Source organism: Anomaloglossus baeobatrachus, chromosome 11 (assembly GCF_048569485.1).
Source record: "Anomaloglossus baeobatrachus isolate aAnoBae1 chromosome 11, aAnoBae1.hap1, whole genome shotgun sequence".
Classification (NCBI taxonomy): Eukaryota; Metazoa; Chordata; class Amphibia; order Anura; family Aromobatidae; genus Anomaloglossus; species Anomaloglossus baeobatrachus.
Genome location: NC_134363.1, coordinates 34742623 through 34769367, shown reverse-complemented (window position 1 = coordinate 34769367; position 26745 = coordinate 34742623). Strand labels below are relative to the sequence as shown.

Sequence of the window (26745 nt, the reverse complement as noted above, 5' to 3'; positions counted from 1 at the left end):
TTTATTACAATCGCAGCAGATTTGAAAACAAATTTATATTTTGGATAATCCCGTTAAATGTAGTAATATGTCTTTAAATATGGTGATGGTGGATAGATGTCTATCCAGCAGAGGCCGGCTAAAACAGATGCTAGGTTAATTAAGGTGCGTAAAATAAATCCCATAATAAAAAAAAAAGTAAAACATGAATGCCGCTAGGTGTATCTTTCCTGCGTAGTAGTATAGATGATAGTAATTGACATGTGAGCATTTTAGCTTACAGATACATAATATCTATCTGATTTCCAGTACTAAAATGGAGGAACTGATTTATCTGTTGCTCTTAAACTGTCAGAGAACATTGACATATTAATTGTATTATGTGCCAAGATATTCCACACCACTTCATAACTCCTTGTCCCCATTGGGGCTCACAATGTAAATTCCCTATCAGTATGTCTTTGGAGACCCACGCAAATCTGTGTAGAACATAGAAACTCCATGCAGATGTGGTCATTGGTGGCATTTACATCTAGGTCCCCAGGGCTTGGAAACCACCAAGTCACAGTGCTGCTCCCCAAGAAGCAACATGTCCACATTTCTTGCCTTTTAAAAGGTGCAAACCGAACAGGAGATTGCAGCTGGCATCTTGGGGACCCAATTTTGACCTTCTGCATAATATAAAATTCAATAAAATGAACTATTGTTTGTTTAATTTAAACCCCAAAATGTCTAAATGGGAAGCTATTATTAATTAAGTGTTTTTGGGAATGTTTTTTTAATGCTTGATCAGTGGGAGTAAAAGTGGCTAAATGGTAATGTCCGCCAGAACCCCCCATAAGGATGTGCTGTACCTGTGTAAATAAAGGGGTCCCTTCATTTTACTTATTTGGAGATCAGACCCCTACCAATCAAACACAGATGGCTGAACCAAACCATAGGGCATCTATAGTAACAATTTAATGTGACAATCTGATACCTTTATTTCTCAATAGGCTCCATTAGACCTCTTTCCATATGTCCTGGTTAGGTTACATGCAGGTGTAGGAGTGGATCACCAAGATACCAAACCTTGTCAGATGTCATGGCCCGCTGGGTTTGGGGCCTTTAATGATTCAGGTAAAAATGCCAAAAGTCTGGTAGCCAATCTATGCTTAGACAAATTCTTTCCATATGTCCCGGTTAGGTACCATACAGATGTAGAGATGGATCACTAAGATACAAAGCCTGTGGCAGCATCATGCGAACCTTGTCAGATGTCGTGGCCCACTGGTTTTGGGGGTCTATCATGATTCAGGTAAAAATGCCAAAAGTCCAGTAGACAATCTTTACACTGTCTCAAAAGGGTTCTTATACACTTAAAGGCATTTTCCATCAATACATTATTTAACCCCATTGGCTTGCTATATTGTCAGGTATACTCACCTAGCGTTCATATATTTTCAATGGGGAGAGTAGAATAAGCTGTTGCCAACCATGCAGAGACTTATCTCGCAGAGAACGTAAACGTTCAAACTCCATGACCCTTATATTAACCAACATCCTGTGTAAAAGGGAAAGTTGGGAGGCCCACATACAAAGATTTCTCCCGTGCATGCTCTACCTCAGCACATCAGACTCTCACCTACCGTGGAAAGCTTCAAGAGGAACCTCAAGACCCACCTCTTCCAACAAGCCTACAACCTACAATAACCCTCAGTCCAGTAGACCACTGCACAACCAGCTCTGTCCTCACCTATTGTACCATCACCCATTCCCTGTAGACTGTGAGCCCTCGCGGGCAGGGTCCTCTCTCCTCCTGTACCAGTCTGTTTTGTACTGTTAATGATTGTTGTACGTATACCCTCTTTCACTTGTAAAGTGCCATGGAATAAATGGCGCTATAATAATAATAATACAAATTGAATTCTTGGGCGATCCTGCTGATAACCAATGGTTCAACCAAAATTGATCTAGAGCTAGTCCTGACCAGATATAGAGCACAGAGTTGCTGATGAGTGTCTTCAGCATTTTGCAACTATTTCCCAACAGCTTGGTCAATCATTAGAACCTAATGGAAAGGAGTAGTGCAAATCGGAAAATCCTTTTAATTTCATACCATACATATACTATGTGCTTTGGTTTTCCCCAGGCATGCATACCCTTCCTTTTTGGATTCTAAAAATATAGCAAGTTTGGTTATTAATTCAAAAGTTGAGCTCAGTTTTTGTAGATGAAAGTGGTAAAGGCTACTTGGACCCATCTAGAGATCTACGCAGGGAATGTATTCTGCACCTATGTACTAGACCTGCAGCTATAAAAAGTTCATTTAATAGCGGCAAGCAAAGCCATATCCTCCTTCCTGCCTGTGTGCTCCTATGTGGCTGAGTAACAGCACCAGCCCATTCTCTATAATGTGAGCAACACTGCGGCCCAATGCAGCTCTGCTCCATTCAGCGGCAAGGAAAGGGTTAAGGGCTGTGGGCTCTGTGGGCTCTTGGGCTAATCAGATCTTGTCATCTCCCGAGTGAGGACTTGTTTAAACAGAGATTTAGAGCGGGAATCAATAGGAAATTTAAAAATCAATGTGGTAAGTATGAGAAAATCAATGCTCTTTAATCGCCTTGCCGATTCCAAGTCAAAACAATTAGAAGCGAGGAAGTGCTCCACGTGTTCCTGGGGCCAGCAGGCTCCATGCTGCGATCCCCAAAACAAGAATTCAGAGGGGGGTTAACCTTACTTAATCTGGGGGGGGCTTCGCTGCTATGAGAGCAGGAAGGAGACTGGAAAAAACAGGAGAGAAATAGAATGGAGCGAGGCGAGGTAGAGAGATTTATTAATGTGAATGTCTGGTTGGATCGAGCAGCATCAAACCTTGGTGGACGATACGTGTAAAGTGGAAAAGCTAAAATCACCATTATGTGTGTACATGGACGTTGGGGGGTAAAAAGAAATGCAGTCATGAAGGGGTCAAGAAATGCGAATGTCCATATGTAGTGCACATAACCTATAACTCTTCTTTGCTGCTCGCCACCAATAATTCTTCTTCTGTAACGGTACGACGATGGCCAATACAGAAGGCCGCCATTACTCAATATGGACAGTCATTAACACAAAGTTGACGCCGTACGATTCCTATTTATTTGTTGCTCGTATCTGCCTTAGAGCATTGCTACATACAATAACAATTGCTGTAATGTTCATAATATTGTATTGTGAGGTGCATGTCTCTGTGCGCATTTATATGTCTGTAAATGTATCTATGTGTGCATTTGTGTGTGTGTGTGTGTATATATATATATATACACATGTGTGTATGTATGTGTGCATACATTTGTGTATTTGAATTTACATGTATAAACTGTGTGAACGTCCACGTATACATGCATGTTTATGGGTATATAGCTGTGTGCAAGTGTCTGCATGTATTTGTGTTTGCATTAGAGTATATATTTGGGTATTAATTCATATGCATGTTTCCATATGTAGGTAGTTGTGTGTGTTTATATGTATTAATATGCTGTATGTGTATATATATATATATATATATCTATAAAGTGTATGTGGCTATGTGAATGCATGTATGTGTGCATATATATATATATATATTTTAATAATAATTTTATTCATTTATATAGCGCTATCAATTCCACAGTGTTTTACATACATTGTGAGCCCCAATGGGGACAGTGTTGCCAATCTAGAGTCCCTATCGGTGTGTCTTTCGAGTGTGGGAGGAAACCGGAGTACCCGGAGGAAAACCACCTAAACACGGGGAGAACATACAAACTCCTTGCAGATGGTGTGTGTGTATATATATATATATATACACACACACAATATGTGTACATATATACATGTAGATGTAAGCATGTACATGTGCATATATTTAGTATATGTGTATGCATGTGTCTATATCTATATATAGTGTATGTATGGTGTCAGAATATGTATATATATATATATATATATATATATATACACACACACATGCAAGTGTAGAAACTATGTGTGTATGCATCAGGGTTGTATGAAATTATGTCACTATATTTGTAGATCTCTCTAGGTGTGTGGGTATTGCACACTGAATCACTCTTCACGTGAAATGTTGCAGTCCACGAAGACGAAGGTGTATAAAAAAGATATTTCTTGTGAGGTGTATACTGGTTTTAGGACTTTGATGACTCCTTGTGTATTGTTTAAAAAAAAACAAAAAAAAAACAAAATAAAACCCCAAAACAATAAACCTTACAAACCCTCATGATTGTGCCATCTGATTGTTAGTAAAACATTTCTTTATAATTTGGGTTGCTGAACAATAGCACAATTCAACATACCAACATGTGTAACTCCTCCTTTTTGCACCATAAAATCTCTAGATATAAATCTTCCTATCACATTGCGGAGTGCATTATATCTTCCATTACAGTAGGCAACTTTCTTCATAGCTCTTTGTTGCGAACTGATACCATTCTCCTAACAATCAACAGAAATTCTCTGCGCACTCTTTTCTATTACATTTGCATACAATAAAATAGCTTTTATTATGAGCACAGAAATAAGTATTATTTGCAAAAAATGTCTTACAATCCATCCATGTATATCACCATAGCCACTGGGTATTAAACTTTTATTTCCATACATAGCACAGCACCATTCAATAGGAGTAAAGGGGTCCAAGAGGGTGAACCTCCACCATGTTATAGCATATCTTTGCCTTAACATTGTAGATATTTTAATATACTTCTTACTATGTTATACAACCTTTGGCGTCATGTACACAGCTAAGCACAGACATGAACCTGATTAGCGGCACATGAAAGCTATGTTCATGGGGCCTACATGATGGAACATGGAATCCTTCTGCAGTGGTGGGCAGGGCATTTGCCCCGGGAAAAGCCGGCAAGGAGAAGCCATCGGGCTTCCGGATGAAGCAGTCCAAGGTGTCTCCCCAGCAGCTGCATTTTTTCACTGGGAATCAACCATTCTCTGAGCCCGCTGTCACGCTGACATCCGGCTCAGAGAAAGTGTAACATGTCAGCTCCCAGTTGTCAATTGTACTCCTGTCTTTCAAGTGTGATTATAAATGAAGCCCGGACCACCAGCACTTATGGGTCAGGAAGACGTCAGCAGCATGATCAGGTCAGCTGATCACACTGCTGACATCACTCCTGCATGCTGCAGAGGTGGCAGAAGTTTGGTGTGGTAAGTGCTCCAGTGGAGTTGAAGACATCAAAGCATTATTGTAATTAATTAGAAGGGGGAAAGAAATCTGAGTACACAGTATAGAGAGAAAGGGTGTGGGGAAAGTATATGGACACAGTATGGGGAGCAAACGGGGAGAAATTTTAGAACAGTAATGGGATCAAGGGAGGGGAATTTGAAGACAGTGTTGGGAGCAAGGGGGAGAAACTTGAGGACAGTATAAGGAACGAGGACACAGTATGAAAAGCAAGGGGGTGGGATGGATGCAGAGGTAGTGAGGAGACAGTATGGGATGAGAAAACTGTGAGGAAGCACAGAATAGAGACTGGGTAGTGTGCGGCCATAACAAGGATCGAGCAGTACACCTGGGAGGGGGAGTGTGATGAAGGGGCACAGTATAGAGACTGGGCATTATAGAGGGACACAGTGTAGAGGACAGTGTGAATAAGAGGCCCAGTATGGAAAGGGGAGGGCAGAGTGGAGGGCATGTACCATAGGAGGGACAGTGTGTGCGTAATATTTTCTGCAGGGAATACAATGAGAACCAATTATTTATTCAGTGGCACTGCTTAAGGATAGATATTTTTATTCAAGAGCATTATAATCATTCTGCTATATTAAAAGAAATCGTGCCAAGATGTGCTGCACAAGGCTGGAGCAGATGGAAGTATGCAGAGACAAGCTGTGAATGTAAGAAGTCACCTGGCATCTAACCAACATGAAGAAAAGAAAGAGAACAACTCCGATCAGAGACATCATCTATAATGTACCTGGATGTAATGTTTATTTGTAATACTGATTCATTTTCATCAGTAATGTGATTCCTATATGGTTGGCAGTTTCATGATGACTGAGAACTCCCACTGTCTCCTTACCATTGTTAAGAACATACTGGAGTTGTAGGTTCATGTGATACTATATTATCACCTGGCCTGATATTACAATTGATGTACCTTGTACTGATGGTGGTTACTGTAATGTAATTCTGTACTCATGGCGGTTGTGATGCTGTGTTTCTGTACTGATGGGGGTTATATGGATGTATTTCTGTACTGCTAGTGGTTCTGATGATGAATTTCTGTACTGCTCGTGGTTCTGATGATGAATTTCTGTACTGCTTGTGGTTCTGATGATGAATTTCTGTACCGCTAGTGGTTCTGGTAAAGTATTTCTGTTCTGATGAGGACTGTGATGCTATGTTTCTGTTTCTCATATAGTTCTAGTAATGTGTTCTTGTGCTGTTATTGATTTTGATCATATACACATGTAACAATCTATAACTTGTAAAATTACTTTGTGATACATGGCTGTGTTAATAAAGGGTTGTCATCTGACAAGTTAAGGGTTAATGTTTTTATTTATATCAGGAGTATTAAAGGGGTTGTTCAAGTTTGTGATGAGTCTGCAGTCACTTTATGTGACTACAGGCTTCTCAATTGTCACAGCAGGTGCACTGCACGCTGTCACGATTCTCTTTTGCAGGGGTGAGAGTGGGAAATCCCGATACTGCAAGTATGCTATTTACATACATGCAGTCACATGCCAACTAGACGTGTGGCTTCGCCCAATGAAAATGAATTGAGCAAGGATGAACACATCTAGTTGAAATGTGGTGAGAAGTATACAAATCATACTTGTGCTCACATGACCGTCCATTCTTGCCACTAGTAAGGGACAATCCAAAACGTGTACAGTGCTTGCGCTGCAAGAATTCAGAGGCCTGCAGTCACCTGGAGTGACTGCAGACTTTCATTTCAAACCTGGTCAAGCCCCTTAATTATAACATTAAGCCCTGAAGCATGCCAATCCTAAAAGCCTGAAATTACCAGCCCTCAACTGTCTGTTTTAACTTGGCTGGGTATCAAAATTGGGGGGACCCCAAGTCTTTTTTTTTTTAAATTATTTAAATAATTTTTAAAATAAACAGCATGGAGTCCCTTGTATTTTGATACACAGCCAAGATAAAGCACACAGCTGGGGGCTTCAGCCTCCATCTGTCTGCGTTGTGTGCTATGTATCAAACTACGGGGGACAGAACGTCATTTTTTCCAATTATATATTTATTTTTGCACTTCACTTCAAGGACTTAGAGAGCTAAAGTGAGGGTAGCCAATCACAAAGGCTATCACGAGGGTGGGAGGAGGAAGCAGTGAATATTCATAAGGTTGAATGATGGGACCCGAAAGCAGTCTGACAGCCACGCAGAAACTCGGTAAGTATAATTGCCCTGCCTTAATCCGAATTTTGCTTCCTTTTGCAGCCCCTAGCCCTTACTAACACCATTTAACAGCACTAAAGTTTGGGTTCCCATAGGCTTATATGGGTTTCAGGGTCGGGACTTAAGTTCGGGTGAAGTTCAATCCCAAACCAGACCTTTTTTTTTTTTTTTTTTTTTTTTTTTTTTAAGTCTGGCCGGATTTGGCATACCCAAACATCTGCGATTTCGCCCATCTGTATTCATATGTGTTTTTCATACTTACGGTCTTGTCAAAACTAGTTTTTCTTCCCGCTTCTCTGTTTTTCACTGACTATTGAGAGCAGATCGTTGACACATAACCGTAAATATGCAAATTACATATGAATGAGCGTTCAGATGACGACTACTAAAACTGATTTGGGGGTAGGCGCCAAACTGAATTCTTGCCTCGAGTGCCGGAAAACCTAGATACACCTCTACCTTATGGCACCATATTCTCTCATGGAAGGATTGAGAATAATTGCATGTTGTATTATGCATGTAAAACACCATTGAAATCATCTCTTTCCCCATATTCCATGACAAAAAAAAGTATCTATGCCTCCATAAACAATCCGACAATAACCTTCCATGGATAGAGCATAATAGATCTGTTCAATACTTTCAATGAGATTTTAATTAGGTATCATAATACTTCTGTCCAACTATTCAGAGCTCCAACACCTGTGGGCACTAAACGTTCCTGCATTGTGACAGTGAGAAATGGTCTAGGTCTAGTTAAACTGGATCCTCGGTGACCACTTGGTCCTTTGTATCGTTACATCTTGTTCTCCAACTAAATTAGTAAAACCTATGTAGAAAGTGATTTAAAGCCAGAAGCTGACGTAATGGTGCTATCTAGGATTTGAATATCAAAAAAATGTATAATAAGACTCACCAGAGATTTAGAAGAGCTTCTGAGTGGGCCCAGATTAGAACCCATGAGATCCAATAGTAGGCAGTAGTTCTATAGGAATTATATTACTTGCTCTGTGTTAAGATGCCCATAAACCTTAACCCATTCCCAATGTAGTGATTTTCCATTTTTACACTTTCATTTTTCCCTCCCATTCTTCCAAGAGCCATCATTTTTTTAATTGCGCTGTTCACATTGATGTATGTGGCTTTATTTTTTTAAGTTTTAAATCACATCATTTATTTTAATATTGAATTTGCTGAAAAATAGGAAAAATATTTCAACTGCAGTGAAATTCTGCAAAAAAAAAAAAAAATAGCAATTCTGCAATTTTGGGGGGGTTGTTTTTACAGTTTTCATGGTACAGTAAAAATGATCTGACAGTAGGAGTCTCCATGTCTGCAGAATTAGTGGTATCACACTTGTATAGATTTTTTTATATTTTTTTTAAAGGGTTAAGAAAAAAAATTGTGTCATATTAAAAAACCTGTAACATATACACTATAGCGGGCTTTACACGCTACGACATCGCTCAAGTGAACTCGTTGGGGTCACGGAATTTGTGACGCACATCCGCTCGCTAGCGATGCTGTTGCGTGTGACACCTATGAGCGATTTTGCATCATCGCAAAAACGTGCAAAATCGCTCATCGGTGAGATGGGGGTTCATTCTCAAATATCGTCACTGCAGCAGTAATGAAGTTGTTCCACGTTCCTGCGGCAGCACACATCGCTCCGTGTGACACCGCAGGAACGAGGAACCTCTCCTTACCTGCGTCCCGGCCACAATGCGGAAGGAAGGAGGTGGGCGGGATGTTACGTCCCGCTCATCTCCGCCCCTCTGCTTCTATTGGGCGGCGGTTCAGTGACGCTGCTGTGACGCTGAATGAACCGCCCCCTTAGAAAGGAGGCGGTTCGCCGGTCACAGCGACGTCGCAGGGAAGGTAAGTCCGTGTGACGGGTCCGGGCGATGTTGTGCAACACGGGCAGCGATTTGCCCATGGCGCACAACCGATGGGGGCGGGTACCCACGCTAGCGATATCGGTACCGATATCGCAGTGTGTAAAGCGGCCTTATCTCAATGGAGCTGTATGAGGGTTTGTTTTTAAATGGTAAACTGAGGTTTTTATTTACACTGGACTTCAAAATGAGAGAACAATCTGTGATCACTTGCTTTTTTATGAAATAATGTAATCTACATTGATCAACGTTTGAAGGGTTTTTGTAAGAGGTGCACCATGCCACTAAAACAGTATTTTACAAAAGATCCAAAGTTTACCACCAATAACCCTTTATTTTGCCTAAAATATGATGATGATAATTAGAGAATAGCAATCGGACAATAGCACAAAGAGTATCAGTTAATTTTCTGAAGGTAACAACTGTCACCAGTCAGTAGGAAGTGTACAGGCAGCACATCTGCAGCCACAGGACATCACCAGTCTCTCACGCTGCTTTGGTGTGATTGTGGTCCACTCTTCTTTCACAGTTCTTTGACTGTTGTGGGTTTTTTTGGCTATAACTTTGTCACCAAGGATTTTCTATTGAGTTTAGATCAGGACTTTGGGTGGCCATTTCATTGTTTTAATGTTTTCTGTTTCAAGGAACTGCTTTACCCATTTTGCTGTGTGACAGAGGGCATTGTCCTGTAATTCATGTTATGATTTAAGTTGTGCTGCTGTGATACCATAATTTCCCACGGGATCAATAAAGTGTATCGTATCGTAAGAAAATTGCTGGCTGATTGAGTGATGAATGCCAGTAAAGAACCACGTGTTGTGAAGAAGGTTCTGATCCACACTTGCACTAACTCTGCCATGTAGCTGTATGAGAGGTCCAACTCCTGCTGCAGAAAACATTCCCCAAAACTACGAGCCTTCCTCCACCACCTTTCACTGACTTCTTAGCACACTTTGCGTTTAGTCTTTCCCCAGTTTGTCAACAAACATGTTTACCATCAAACCCGAATAATTTAAACTTGCTTTCATCCCTAAAATGAACTGTGGCCACTTCTCCTCTGTCCACACAACATGCTCCTCATCAAAGGTGAGTCTAGCCTTTTGATTCTTTGTGCTAATGAGAGTTTTGGTCAGTGCAGAGTGTGCTTTCAGTCCAAATGCTCTTAAACATCGTGACACTGTATGACGAGACAGATCTTTACCGTGTTCAGTGCTGAACTGCCAAGCAATTTCGGCTGCAGTGTTGAAACAATTACCCATGGAGAGTCTCCACATTATCCTGTCTTCTCTTGCATTTGTCTTTTGAGGGTGACCAGCCTTCCTGGGGGACTTGCGTTTGTGATGTTGTAACAATGCAATATTCTCAAAATCACAGACTTGGAACGACCGACTTGTCTTGCTATGGCTGATAGGGTCAACCTTTGGCCTTCATCTGGACAACCTGCTGCTAGAGCATTTCAGTCATTTTGGAAGGGCACACCATTTTTGCAAAGTCAGTGCAGACTGGAAAATTAGGCTGTCAGTTAGAGTGTCAGAAAATAAAGGAAATTAGCACCAGGTACCAGATTAACTTGCAGGTATCTGAAAGTGTTCTCTAATTTTGATCTGTGTTCTTTAACATTTATCTAATTTACATTTTTATTATGTGCTTTACAATAAATTCAATTTATGAAATAAGCTTAAAATACTGTGAGTTTCATCATGTTAGGATATGATTACATAGGATGACACCATGACCGCAACAATTAGAAAATTGTGTGTTGTTCTCTAATTTTGATCTCCACTGTATACCATTTTGGGGTAGATAACAAGATTTAATCGCTTCCAGCATTTTTTTGCTATCTTGCAGCAACCGAAAAAATGCAAATCTGGCATTTTGTTTTTCTCTTTATTTACAATGTTTACCAATAAGGTTATTATATTTTGTGAGCCTAGACTTTTACAAATGAATAATTCCAAATGTTTAATTTTTATTTAACCCCTTAATGACCCATGACGTACCCAGTATGTCATGGCGAAATCGCGGCCCCGGAGACCCGGTGGCTGCGAACGGTGTGCAAAAACCTTAGATTCGGGGAGGAGGGGACCTCTCCTTGACCTTAGGAGGGGTGGTGTCTCCCCCCCCGGACGTACGGAGGCTGTGATTGGCCGACGAACGCCCCCGAGTGCCTCTGATTCACCGCTGCCGCCGATCCACCGCTGCGCCCGATCAGCCCCCATCACTGTCCCCTTTCAGTCGTCACCGCCGCTGCCGCAGTAGTCACTGCCCCCGATGCACCGCCGATACTGCCTCAAACCTGCCACTGCCCTCCTCCATCTGCTGCCCCCTCCATCTGCCACCACTCTCCCCCATCAGCCGCTGCCCCCTCCATCCGCCACCGCTCTCCCCATCAGCCGTTGCTCCCTTAATCCGCCACTGCTCTCCCCCATCAGCCGCTGCCCCCCTCCATCCACCGCTCTCCCCATCAGCCGCTGCTCCCCTCCCCGATCTGCAACCCCCCTCCCCGATCTAATACCCTTGTGAAAAAAAAGCTACCTGGTTGAAATAACAATTTTGTGGTAATAAAAAAAATATTTTCACTGCTGAACATTATAAACGTTTGTGAAGCCTCCAGGGGTTCAAAGTTCTCACTAAACATCTAGATAAATTCCATGCAGGGGTCTACTTTCCAAAATGGGGTCACTTGTGGGGGAGCTCCATTGTTTAGGCACCTCAGGGGGTCTCCAAACACAACATGGCATCCACTGACTATTCCAGACAATTTTGCATTTGAAAAGTCAAATGACGCTCCTTGCCTTCCAAGCCCTGTTGTGCACCCAAACATTTAATTTCCAACACATATGAGGTATCTGTGTACTCAGGAGAAATTGCACAATACATTTTATGGTGCAATTTTTCCTTATACACTTGTGAAAAAAAAGCTACCTGGTTGAAGTAACAATTTTGTGGTAATTTTTTATTTTTATTTTCACGGCTCAAAGTTATTAACTTTTGTGAAGCCCCCAGAGGTTCAAAGTGCTCACTAAACATCTAAATAAATTCCATGAGGGGTCTAGTTTCCAAAATGAGGTCACTTTTGGGGGAGTTCCATTGTTTAGGCACCTCAGTGGGTCTCCAAACGCAACATCGCATCCGCTAATGATTCCAGTCAATTTTGCTTTCAAAAATTCAAATAACGCTCCTTCCCTTCCGAGCCTTGCCGTGCACCCACACAATAGATTTCCACCACATAAAAAAAATTTTTTTTGTAAAATTTTGTTGGAAAAATTAAAAATTGCTGATGAACTTTGAACCCTTCTAACTTCCTAATGAAAAAAAAAATTGTTTTGAAAATTGCGCTCGTGTAAAGTAGACATCTGGGAAATATTATTTAGTAATACTATAATATTATATGTCACTATTTTATGTGACATATCTCAGATGTATGGGCATAAATTTAAAATTTAGAAAATTACGAAATTTTCACAAATAAACGCAAAACATATCGGCCTAAATTTACCACTGATATGAAGTACAATATATCACGAAAAAATAATATCAGACAGCAGGGGAAAAGCAGGTTTGAATACCGCGCCAAACCACAGGAGTCCAGATGATGTAAGTAAATCTCTTTTCTTTATTTACACAGGTCTACGCAGGACATATCCATCCTCTTCTTCAGGACAATGCACAGAGAATACTATTAGTATAGTGGTAGTAGGTATAGTATAGGTCGTATTCTCTGTGCATTGTCCTGAGGAAGAGGACGGATATGTCCTGCGTAGACCTGTGTAAATAAAGAAAAGAGATTTACTTACATCATCTGGACTCCTGTGGTTTGGCGCGGTATTCAAACCTGCTTTTCTCCTACTGTCTGAAATTACTCCTTGCCGCGGGATCGCTGCCTTCCACGTTACTTATATGCTTTTAAAGGGGTTGTGACTGGCACAACCACATCAGGTGAGTGTTCCTGTTAAAATTCACCATCCATTGTCATACCGGGTAAGACCCTATTGCGCCTTACCTTCCCACAGCTTTTCTTGCTTTCACGAAAAAATAATGTCAGAATCGCCATGATCCGTTGAAGCGTTCCAGAGTTATAACCTCATAAAGTGACACTGGTCAAAATTGCAAAAAATGGCAGGGTCGTTAAGGTGAAAACAGGCTGGGGGCTGAAGGGGTTAAATTGGGAACATTGGAAATTATTCAAATTTATAAATAAATATATATTTTTTTTTTAGTCTCCTTAGGGTTCTGTATTACAACTGGCATTTGCTAAGAATGGTGCAGGCTCAGCTCCTGAGCCAACTCCATCCCCAGGTCCTGATATATGATGTACCGTTACATACATGCATGAAATTGAATTAAAGAAATATTTTTTGCAATTGGATTTCATTAAATGCTTTGCATCATTTGCATTCTACAGACTCTGTGTTGCTACTTACAGAGTTGTAACTCCTTTATCTGTCGTTTTCTGAGCTCCTCTCAGAGCTGATTTATGACCACAGCCCACATCAAAGTTGAATGTGCAGGGAAACATAAAGACTGTGAAAGTCAAAGGGTGCATAATATTTAATGAACTCCAAATACAAAAATTATGTGAAGCCCCAAATACATTTGAGCACATAATTACATTTGCAGTTCACATGCAAAAATTAAAGCAATAGTCGATACTCAGCAAAAAAGTCTTTGAAGCCTACTGCCTTTTTAGGTAGGTAATTTACCAATACCATATTAGTCCTCATTAGAGTTGAGCGGATTGCTAATAATCCGGGTCCGGCGGATTCGTTGCGGGTTGTCAGAGAAGTCCGGATCCGATCCGGAATCCGGCCCAATGTAAGTCAATGGGGAGCGGATCCGGGAAGAAAGAAAGAGAGAGAGAGAGAGAGAGAAAGAAAAAAAAGAAAAGAAAAAAACCCGAACCCGGATCGTGCAGCCGGATTCCCGGGTCCAAGTCGGACCCGGATCGGACGCTGAAACCGCGCGGATCTGGACTTTTACAGTTCGGGTCCGCTCAACACTAGTCCTCATACATACCATTATATATGTAGTTGTCGGTAACATTTAAAAAAAAACATTTTCTCTAGTGGGAACGAAGTACCCCAGTCCAATACTGTTTGTACTATTACACTGAGCCGAAAATAACCCGTGCTTCATATTCTCCTATCCCTCTCTACATTTTTTTTTTACGTGAGCCGCCATGCACCAGAGGGGATAACACCATTTACCCAAAAGCTCCTAAGTAGGCAAATTATTAGGAGAAATATGCACAGGCCAGCAAATTCTGGTAAATATCCTACTGGTCCCCATGGAAAGAAACACACTTGATGACTCTGCTGTGTAGTGTCAGCCATGTCAGGGATATGGGGAGAGCCAGAGTGAATCCTGTGACCGCTCGGCTGCTTACAATCAAGGAACGCTACATGCCATGCTGTCACTTTCTGCTTAATATTTAGGGTTTTAATATGCATATAATTGATCCAGCTATGTTCATGTGACCCCATATTTTATGCCTCCCCCCCCCAAAAAAAAATCCAAGTGCAAAAGAAAATTATGAAACCTTCTGGTGGAAGAAAACGCTAGTGATAAATGACCCCTGGAAGAAATGCTGACTATTTACTTGTACATATCAGGTAAAAATGTCAGGGGCAGGAAGCGGAGACTTTTAAAGTTCTGCCTTATTCAGGGTCTAACCTGATCTGAGAATATTCTTCTCAATTTTTTTTTTTTTTGCTAATATTTCACATCGGGTCAGAGAACTCTGTGTGAAAAGGCAAAATGGTCGCAACATTGAGACATGTTACATTAAGTTACTGGCTTGTAGCCGCCAAGGGTGCCCGAGAAAGCACTCACCCCTCCCTTCTCTCTCCAGGAAGGTAGATCAATGTCCTTCCACAGACATGTTAAACACACACAAAATCAATGGTGTTTATGTGTCCAGGGAGGGGCAGCTAAGGAGGAATTGATCTGACGGGGACCTAATCACTTTCTCAATAATCCTGACCTACCGACCTTAGGATTAACCTATTGATAGGCTGCTGTCTGGGCTGGTGAAAAGGGAGAATGAGATGAACTTGGACATGACTTATGCTGGTAGCGAGTACCTTTGTCGTGCTAAGTAAACTATGGCATAATTACAAGGTACCAAACGCACAACCTTAACATATAAGACACTATCTATGCCTTCCATCTACTTATTTTACCTGTCTAATATACATCTGAGCAGCCACAGTTGAAAATAACGGTTTACTTGACTGAAACAAACAATGGCATTGGATAGAACTCAGATGCTTAATGTCTTTTATGATCCATTCCATAGCCACACACTGCTCCTTTCTCTGGACTCTTGACTGTAGTTGAGCGGACTTCCAATAATCCAGGTCCGGCAGATCCGTTGCGGGTTGTCAAAGAAGTCCGGATCCGATCCGGACCCATGTATGTCAATGGGGAGCGGATCCGGGGAGAGAGCGAGATAGAGATAGAGAGAGATAGAGATAGATAGAGAGATAGAGAGACAGAAAGAGATAGAGAGAGATGGAGAGAGATAGATAGAGAGACAGAGAGAGACAGAGATAGAGAGAGAGATAGAGAGAGATAGAGAGAGACAGAGAGAGAGATAGAGATAGAAAGAGAGATAGAGGTAGAGAAAAAAAATCCCGGATCCGGATCGTGCAGTTGGATTTCCGCGTCCGGGTCGGACCCGGATCGGACGCTGAAACCGCGTGGATCCGGATTTTTACAGTTCGGGTCCGCTCAACACTACCCTTGACCAATGCTGAGACAAACAGAGCCACTTGCCGCAGGTACTCGGCTCACCACCGGCTAGAATATGGCTATTACTGTACGCAGAGCACTTATCATTCATATGGTCTTAGATCATTTCTCTGCACTTTGTAAACTTGCAGATCTTAGACCTGATTCACACCTACATGCCAATTTTGTGTCTCCTAAAATATCCAGCATTTTCCATTACAAGTACATGTTTTTCTCATATGCAAAAACAAATTCAGGTTTCCCAAGTATCTTCTAGCAACTAGTACATGAAAGCGGAAAGCTCACATATGTAATCCATGCGCTCCCTTCTTTTTAGTAGAGCCAAAAACAGAATATTGAGATGTCAGGGGGAATGGTCTTATTCAGATCGACATGGTGGGCTACTCATATATCCATTTTTTTCTTTTTGTTGTTTCTTTTTTTTGGTCAAGACCTGATAAATTGGCAATTTATGCTTGCAAAACTAAGTAAATAGGCAACTGATGCCATCCATTTGTCACCGACTCGTTGCTAGCAGATGCTTAGGAAATCTCCATCAGTTTTTAAATTTTGCAAATTAGAAAAAAAAGGATGACATTCAGTTAGTAAAAACAGACACATAGAACACGAACAGATGAAAAACAGACCATGACATGGATGCAGAACAGTCCTGACATAAAATAGGCACATATAGTTTGCTCTAGAAGTATTTAGACAGTGACCAAATCTGTTTTTTCAGCTCTGCAGGCCATTATTTTTTATCTAATATATAAAGCTGAATGTGTGTATGTGTGTGTGTCTGTGTGTCCGGGATTGGCATCTGCACCGTCGCAGCTATAGCCACAAAATTGTGTACACTCACACTTCTGGACCCCGAGAGCGTCATAGGCTATGTTTTGAGGGGAAATTTTAACCCAGTGCTTTACAATTATTCACCAAAAAACCTGCCTCCATTAAAGCGAATGGAGCTGGGAGCCACAGTGCAGCCAGAACGTCAGAAGAATGCGCAGCCACGCCCTTATATGGAATGTTGGCATGTCACAATGCAGCCAGGGAAAGAGACAGACACAGACAGGGAAAGAGGCAGACACACACAGGGTAAGAGACAGACACAAAGACAGACACAGACAAAGAGACAGAGACAGACACAGGGAAACAGACAGACAGGGAAAGAGAGGGAAAGAGACAGACAGGGTAAGAGACAGAAAGAGACAGACACAGGGAAAGAGAGGGAAAGAGAGGGAAAGAGACAGACAGGGAAAGAGAGGGAAAGAGACAAACAGGGAAAGTGACAGATAGACAGACAGGGAAAGAGATAGACAGAGAGGGAAAGAGATTGAGACAGACGAAGAAAGAGACAGTCAGAGACAGACAGGGATAGAGAAAGACAGACAAAGATAGAGAGAGAGACAGAGAGATATATACAGAGGGGGAGACAGACATTATAATTACATTTATATCTATTTGTTTTGTGGCTTTTGTGTGCAGAATACATTTTTGTTAATACATTCTATTTTGTTAACAGCAGTTATTAACCCGGGCGAAGCCGGGTAGTACAGCTAGTTTATAATAAAATAACTAAGATATTATTGAAGTGGAGAATTTCAGGTTTAATTAAAGGGCCTGAACAAAAATGTTGTGTTAAATAAATAGGAATTATAACTATTTTTCTACAAAACATTAAAAGGGGTTAAAAAGTAATTGGAAGGATTTACTTTACCATAAAATGTTCTTTTTTTAAAACTTTGCGGAGAATCCTTTGCAGCAATGACTACCTGAAGTCTGAAAGCCATGGACCTCACTAAACGCTGGGCTTCCTCTAGTGTGAGGCTTTGCCGGCATTTACTATGGTGACTTCAGTTATTTCTTGTTTATGGGTCTTTCCGTCATAAGTTTTGTCTTAATCCTGTGAAATGGAGCTTGATGGCGCTGAGATCTGGTGATGACTCGGCCATTGCAGGATATTCCACTTCTTTGCCTTAAAAAACTGCTGGGTGACTTTCATTGTGTTATGGGTCATAGTCCATCTGTCCTGTGAAGCGCTGTCCAATCAACCTTGCTGCATTTGGTTGAATCTGAGCAGAGAATCTTGCCCTGTACACTTCAGAATTCATCCGAATGCTTCTGTCTTCAGTCACATCATTAGTGACCACTTGTGACCCAGGCAGGGCTATTGGAAGCCATGCATGCCTGGCCATCATACCACTCCACCATATGTTAAAGAGGGCATGCTTTGCTTTGGATCATGAGCCATTACGTCTTCTCCGGACTTTCTTTTCCCCATTATCCTGGTACAGGTTGATCCCACTTTCACCTGTTCACAGAATGCTTTACCAGCATGCATCCACTCCTTTAGATTTTATTTTGATTGAATAGTTTAATCTGGCCTTTTTATTTTTAAGGCTAATTAATGGTTTGCTCCTTGTAGTGAACCCTTTGTATTTGCTCTCATGAAGTCTTCTCTTTACGGTAGACTTAGGCGGGCTTTGCACACTACGACATCGCAGGTGCGATGTCGGTGGGGTCAAATTGAAAGTGCCGCACATCCGGCATCGCATGCGACATCGCAGTGTGTAAAGCCTAGATAATACGATTAACGAGCGCAAAAGCGTCGTAATCGTATCATCGGTGCAGCGTCAGCATAATCCATAATTACGCTGACGCGACGGTCCGATGTTGTTCCTCGCTCCTGCGGCAGCTCACATCGCTGTGTGTGAAGTCGCAGGAGTGAGGAACATCTCCTACCGGCGTCACCGCGGCTTCTGTAGGTTATGCGGAAGGAAGGAGGTGGGTGGGATGTTTACATCCTGCTCATCTCCGCCCCTCCGCTCCTATTGGCCGCCTGCCGTGTGACGTCGCAGTGACGCCGCACGACCCCCCCCCCCTTAATAAGGAGGCGGGTCGCCGGCCAGAGCGACGGTCGCAGGGCAGGTGAGTGCATGTGAAGCCGGCGTAGCGATAATTTTCGCTACGCCAGCTTTCACAAGATATTGTACCTGTGACGGGGCGGGGACTATCGCGTGCGACATCGCAGCATCGGCTTGCGATGTCGCAATGTGCAAAGTCCGCCTTAGATACCAAAACACCAACTTCCTGGAGAGTGGTTTTCATTTTGAGTGAATGTTGTGAAAAGGTTTTTCTTCACCATGGAAAGGATTCTATGATAATCCACCACTGTTGTCTTCAGTAGACATCCAGGTTTTTTTCCCAGCTCACCAGAAAGTACCAAATTGTTTATTTGGACACTTCTAACATTTCTGCCATCTCTCTGATGGATTTCTTCTTTTTTTCAGTCTAATGATGGTCCGTTTCTCTTCCATTGAGAGTTTCTTTGATCGACTCTTGTGGGTTCACAGCAAGAACTTCCAAATGCAAATGCCACACCTGGAGTAACACTCAGACCTTTTATCTGCTTAACTGATGATGGATTAATGAAGGAATAGACCATGCATCCCATTATAGAACTTTTGAGAAAAAATTTCAATTACTTTTAGTCCCTTGAAAAAGAGGCAGTAACATATTAAAGGGAACCTGTCACCAGTTTTATGGCCTATAAGCTGCGGCCACCACCAGTAAGCTCTTGTATACAGCATTCTAACATGCCGCTGTGAGAACATAAAAAACACTTTATAATACTCACCTAAAACGGTCGCTGCGGTGCTAGTTGGCCCGGTGGGCGGCGCTGTCTCCGGGACCGGCGCCTCCTCTCTCGGCCAACTTGCTCCTCCATCTTCTGAAGCCTGTGTGCATGACACGTGTCGTCATACACACTCGCCGGCACAATGCAGATCAAGTATTGTAGTGCGCCTGTGCAGGACCTCAGTGCCGGCAGAACGCAGTATTGGCCACCAATCGGAGCGGAGGGGTGTGGAAAAGGCGGCGCAAATGCACACCTACGTGGCTCACTGCGTTTCACTACGCCCCTAATCGAGATCGGAATCGTTACCACAGCTGTTGTGTAACAGGGTCCCGACGATTTACAAGATCGTTATATGGGTCGCATGCTCGATCCTAAAGTCAGTGTGTGTGACACCTCACATACGATTTCACCAACGACTCAGCAACGATCCGGGAACTGTGTCGTAGTAGCGATCTCGTTCACGATCTCGTTATGTGTGACTGGACCTTTACTCAAAGTCACTTAAATTCACTAATGAAAAAGATGCTAAAACTGACAGCCTGATCAAACACTGATGAAACGCAGACCCAAAACACTGATACAATGTCCCGTGTTTTGAAGTATGAGAAAATTCACAGACATCTTAAGCTGCTTTCACACATCCGGCTTGAGCTGTGCGGCTCAATCCGGCTGTGCAAGCTATGCAACGGATGCGGTGAAAACACCGCATCCTTTGCATAAGTTTTTCCCATGCGGCCCGTCCGGTTTTTGCCGCTTGCGGCATGCTACTGAGCATGCGCAGTGGCAAAAACCGCATGCGGCGGCCGGATGCGGTTTTTGCCGCATCCGGCCGCCATAGGCATGCATTGAAAAATGCGCCGCATCGGCCGAATGCAGCGCGATGCGGTTTTTTTTTTGCCGCACGAAAAAACGTGCCAGGCAACGTTCCATCCGGCCGCCGCATCGGCTAAATCTGCCGCATGCGGCAAAAACCGGATGGAACGCAAGGCCATGTGGCACTAATTAAAGTCTATGCAGAAAAAACGCAACCGGCAGCAAAAAAAAAACGGTTGCGATTTTCCTGCAAAGTGCCGGATTGTGCCGCATTGCAGAAACCGGAGGTGTGAAAGCAGCCTTAATGAGGCCTGAATGTCAGATGCATGTCTGAAGACCTCCCTTTCAAGCATGTCTGCTATGAGAGTCACCTGAAAAAAGCAGTAGATGCAAAGAATCCGGCACACTAATAAAGATGATTCCAGAGATAATTTTTTCGTCTGAAAATGTTTTTATTGTATTCTTGTGGGGATATCAAAAAAAGGACATGCGAAACAAGTCCAACATATCGACCAAAACCTTCGGTCTTTTTCAAGGTCTCAAAGGGTTGTAGTATAGCGCATATCGCGTAGAATGATCAATCGCATATATCTAATATTCATCACTCTAATAGAGCCTTAATACCTTCACATAAATGATAGGATAACAATCGTCCTCTTATCTCACTTGTTTAAACGATGTACAATAATAATGGTCATCTGACCACCCGAGATGGGAGAAAATAACGTCTCCAACGTCTCTTATAAGAAATAGGATTGTGGGCAAAATCAGCACCTGGCACCGAATTGAATCAATGGTCAAAAAATTAACATTCATTTCCATGTCACAATGACTTTTAATTGTCTTTTAACCTTTTCCCATTTAAAGATGTCTGCCATATGTTGTAGCTTTTTAAAAATGTGACAAAAAACACCGGCGTTCCAGAAGCACATTCCACTTAAAAAACTCTGTGAGTTCATCCGAGATTATAGAACGTTGTGTGCACATAGCCTTATTTTAATCAGTGATTTTACCAGCACAAGCTACTGACTCCAGTGATTTCAGCATGAGTAAACTGCGATTATGTGATGCGCAGACTGCTGAATCTTCACTCCTGAGTGTACGCTTTACATTAATATTGATGATATGCAATAAGGTTATACACCCCCACCATGCATATATGTGATTTTCTAACATCGTATTTGTGGAAATGGTTTAGCAAAAGTGGAAAGATCTGTGCATTTTTATAGCAACGTTGTAGAGCGTGCAAAAGTTAGCATGTTTTGTGAAAGGGATAGAGACAATGCAGACAATGTAAACATAAACCCACATGTAAAAATGAGATAATTTAAATGACCTGAAGGGCCACAGAAAGCATATTTGATAGGAGGGGGTGACTCTTGTTTAGTGTGTGAGTGCATGCATGTGTATAGTGGTGGCTTGAGGGCATTTCTCTCCTCACAAAAGGACAAATGTTACCAGTGGTGGACATCAGCCCTTGGCCTATGCTTTTAATTACATGTCCTTTGCATCCTCTAGTCACATTATACAAGAAAAAGCTTTTGCATGCTAGAGCTTTACATTCTGGAAACCACTAAAAATATAGGAGTGAACCATCTGATGCACTAAACTGGAGGATAAGGGTATAAAATGATATATAATATTACAATATATCATATTTTGCACAGAGATTACTTTTAATTTCATGGATACGGTGCCATGTGATCGCTATTTAAAGGGGTTGTCAAGTACGTAATATTGCTTTTCTATCGCAAGGATAACAGATCTGTAGAGGCGCAAAACTCGACACCGCTGCAAATCAGTTGTTTTTGATGCGGCTTGATGGAGCAGTAGAACACAGCTATATCCAAAGAATGGTGGCTGCAGCGGGGTACTGTAGATCTACTCCTATTCAACTGTTGTGGGGGCGCATATGTAGCACCCAGCCACAGCAACTATACAGTTGACAGAACTGTACTGCACCACTCTGCAACTGATCACATCCGGCCTTTGTCGGGAACAGATGATCGATGCTGGTGCCAGGTCAGTAGGATCAACCTTACTTGAAAGCTGCAATCCAATATCTTATTCGAGGGAAATTCCCATTTTTCTTATTATGTAAATGAGCTGTTAAGATCTATGGGCCGGACATTGATCTCCCTCAGAATCTGCCTCTAAGGCCTCGGTTCCACTTGCGTTTTGCTCGGACAACTGCAATCCAATAAAACATCGGATTGCACTCACACCAGTGCAAAACTATGGGGCAGTGTGAGAAAAGAATCGCAGCATTCTGCGTTTGGCAGCAAGTCTCGGCTCACACGCACCCATACAAGTCTATGGGTGTGTGTGTGTGAAACATCACACTGCACTCGCATGTCATCCAACCGCATTGCAATGTACGCGGAGACAAGCCACGGAGGAAAGGGAGAAAGTGCTCCCTCCCCCACAGCTGCGATGAGATCGCAAGATCGGATCACAGTCACAAGATGCTCGGCTCACACTCGCAGCAGAGGGTCATTAGCATATCATTTCCAATGCTTTCACATCGGAAGCTCTGCGCAAGTGGAACCAAGGCCTAAAAGTTATGGTAAATGAAAAAGGGTTTTACCAGTGTGAGACATGTAATGACTGATAGTCTGCTCTCCTGATATACATGTCTCACACTGGTAACGCTCACTTTCATTTACAATATGCTGTGGAGGCGGAGTCTCAGGGACATTTGTATCCAGCCTATAGATCTCAACACCTTACGTACATATTACAAAAAATGTGGATTTCTCTTAAGTATGACATCAGATAGCAGATATCAAGATAATTATTTTATTCATCTTTCTAGAACCTGCATGCCATATAAATGGCTTAGAAGGATTGAACCAACTGAGAGATTCCCTCTAAAGTGTCGCAAATAGCACAAATGCTTTGGCATTGGAATTCACAAGTGACTTGCTGTCAGCATGATTGGAGCTTTAGCCTAATATTTTTCGTTTTACCAATGCAATACCATGCATATGGGGCAATGAAAAGTAGAAGTATGTGCCAATGATTAAGAGCCATATATAATTTGGGTGATTTTTTTCTATGATAGATAGAAACATAGATTTAGCATTGGTGTATGGGTACCTAGGAACCTTTGAAAAGCATATATCAGCTATGCAACTAATAAGTGACACCCCAACACAGAACAATGCACTCATATACATTTATAAAAAGTGACCAATTTGCTGAAATAACAAACTCTAAAGCCTGCTTTACACGTTACGATTAAGCATACAATATCGTATGCGATCGTAACCGCCCCCATCGTATGTGCAGCACGTTCAATTTGTTGAACGTGTCGCACAAACGATTATTTCCTGTCACACGTACTTACCAGTCCATACGACCTCTATGTGGGCGGCGAACGTCCACTTCCTGGAGTGGGAGGGACGTTCGGCGTCAGTGTCGTCACACGGCAGCCGGCCAATAGAAGTGGAGGGGCGGAGATGAGCGGGACGTAAACCTCCCGCCCACCTCCTTCCTTCCACATAGTCGGCCGGGTGCCGCGGGACACAGGTAAGATCTGTTCATCGTTCCCGGGGTGTCACACACAGCGATGTGTGCTGCCTCGGGAAGATTGAACAACCGCACGTTCAATTTTTAGGAATTGAACGACGTGCATGCGATGAACGTTCAATCACACGTACCTGTCACACGCAACAATATACCTTACGATGCCGGATGTGCGTCACTTACGACGTGACCCCGCCAACACATCGTAAGATATATTGTAGCATGTAAAGCGGGCTTTAGGCTACAATCTCACGATGAGCTTTTGGTGACATTTTTACGCTGCATATTTTTAGGTGCAGAAATGGAGCAGAAAATCTGCAACATCAAAAACTGATCAAAACCTCATTGTTGGAAGGTAGCCTAACTGCAATAGCATGAAAATAGTGAATTCTCAAAGAGTATATTTTTTCAAAATTAGATTGACCTGGTCTTAGAAGTCTTAATAGGCTTTTTAGTTATATTTTCACAAGGATAAAAAAAAGGCTTGGACACCTTTAAAGATGACTGCCGGACCAGCATTACATACATCTGTTTGCTGTGGTAGTAGCAGATCCTGCTCTCTGGTTATTCTGGTGCCATCTGCAGGCAATCATAAGTAGTGTTTCTATCACTTTTTTTGTAGACAAAGGGACAGTAGCGCCATGGCCTTTGTCCTCTATCTCCCCTTCCCCCTATAGTCCCGAGGGCCAAAGGGCTCCTGACCCAGCCCACCCCTCTCATATCATTAGAAGAGATGGGGGAGAGAAAGAGAAATATAAGAAAACAAGGTAACAGAGCAAATAATTTAGAAAATAATTGTGAAAAGGCAAAAGAATACATGGAGGAAAGCAAATATAAAATATAGAATATTCATACAACCTTATGTCTTTGTTGGTGACACAGTGATATTAGATGATTTAAACATTTGTAACAAGAGACCAAATATTGCTTGTGCCATGTGTACATGTACTGCATATATACATTATATATATACATACACACACATATGTACTGCATATATACATTATATATATATACATACACACACACATATATATATATACATATACATACACACACACATATATATATATACATATACATACACACACACACACATATATATATATATATATATATATATATGTGTGTGTGTGTATGTATATATATATATATATATATATATATATATATATATATATATATATATATATATAGACATTACAGCAGCACATATTAACTAGGATTCACTGTATAATACATCAGCAGCTACATATAGAGAGGTCATCACAGATTATAAACTAAGGTACATGTTATTTCCAAAAACTGTCCCACTCCTACCCACGACCTGTGTCTGGTAATACATCTCAATCTCAGTTCTGTGTATTGGGGCGAGTTGCAATGCCAGACACAACCTAAGGATATACATGGCACTGTTTCCCTAACAGGAAAAAAAAAAAACATATTTTGTGAATCGAACTACCAAAGAAAATGTAACAACAAAACATAATTGGCATGCCAATATTTTTTTTGATAGTAAAGATTTGTGAGGAAACATAAAAAATAGAAGGCACAAAGGAGCCGTATGTACCTGCCACAGTCTGTAGACACTGCACTGATTATCCATTTACTATGCATTTTAACACTTTTACTTACTTTTAGACCTCTTTTAAGTCAGGCTACTTTCACACTTGCGTTGGACGGCTTCCGTAGCATTGCGTTGTGTGACGGATGCAACGGATGCGTTGCATATAGTGGCACAACGGATGCTATGGATCGTACAAAACAACGGAAAGCTTTTTTTTTTTCTTCTTCTTCTTTACAGTTTTACCGGCAGCAGACTATTGTGAACGATCAGCTGATCGCTCTCAATAGCCGGCGGCCGATCGCTCAGCTGATCGCTCTCAATAGCCGGCGGCCGATCGCTCAGCTGATCGCTCTCAATAGCCGGCGGCCGATCGCTCAGCTGATCGCTCTCAATAGCCGGCGGCCGGTCGCTCAGCTGAGCGCTCTCACTTGCCAAACGTTCAGCTGAGCGCCCGCCCGCCGACATGCCCGGCTGCCGGCAAGTTACAGCGCTCAGCTGAGCGCCCGCCTGCCGGCAAGTGACACAGCGCTCAGCTGAACGTTCGGCCGAGACAAAATAAAGTTTGTGATTAAAAAAAAAAAGAGCATGCGCAGTGAAATTCTACAGTGAAATCCTACACTCAAAAAAACGTTACATGCTACGTTTCTTCCGCCCAACGCAGCGTCAAAATAACGACGCTGCGTCGTCCAGCGGATGCAACGCAGACACTAGCGTTACAGTGCGTTGTCCATACAAGTCTATGGAGAATAGCGCAGTGCGTTAACGGACTGCGCTATTCTCCATAGTGACGGACTCCGCTGAACGCAAGTGTGAAAGTACCCTCAGTCTATTGAAGGACAACCTATAGATATATTACAGCAAAAAAGAGAGGCGCTTGCGGCAAAATAGAAAAAAAACATAATAATATACACTCTATGGACAAAAGTACTGGGACACCTAAAGGAGCGTTTATGACCTACCTCCCATTCTAAATCCTGACATTAGGATGGAGTTGGTCCCTTTGTAGATATAACAGCTCCTGATCTTTGTCTACAAGTATTTCTGTCCATTCATCCAGAGGAGTTTTTGTGCAGTCAGACCCTGATATTGTGAAAACACTGTGGAAAGAGAGCGCAATAGGGTCTTACCCTACAAACAAATAGGGTGTAATACACAGAGGTTACTCACCAAGTAGAGTTGTGAAAGTCAC

The 26745-nt window shown here is 42.1% G+C and overlaps 1 protein-coding gene across 1 annotated transcript in view; it reads right to left on the bottom strand.

The window, feature by feature from the left end:
• POU2F2 (POU class 2 homeobox 2) overlaps positions 1–26539 on the bottom strand; it is a 189254-nt gene extending 162715 nt beyond the window's left edge. The window contains exon 1 of the mRNA XM_075329330.1: positions 26516–26539. Coding sequence (XP_075185445.1) covers positions 26516–26537 — 22 coding nt within the window. The 5' untranslated portion in view covers positions 26538–26539. The remainder of the gene's footprint in view (positions 1–26515) is intronic.
• Between the last annotated feature and the right edge of the window lie 206 nt (positions 26540–26745).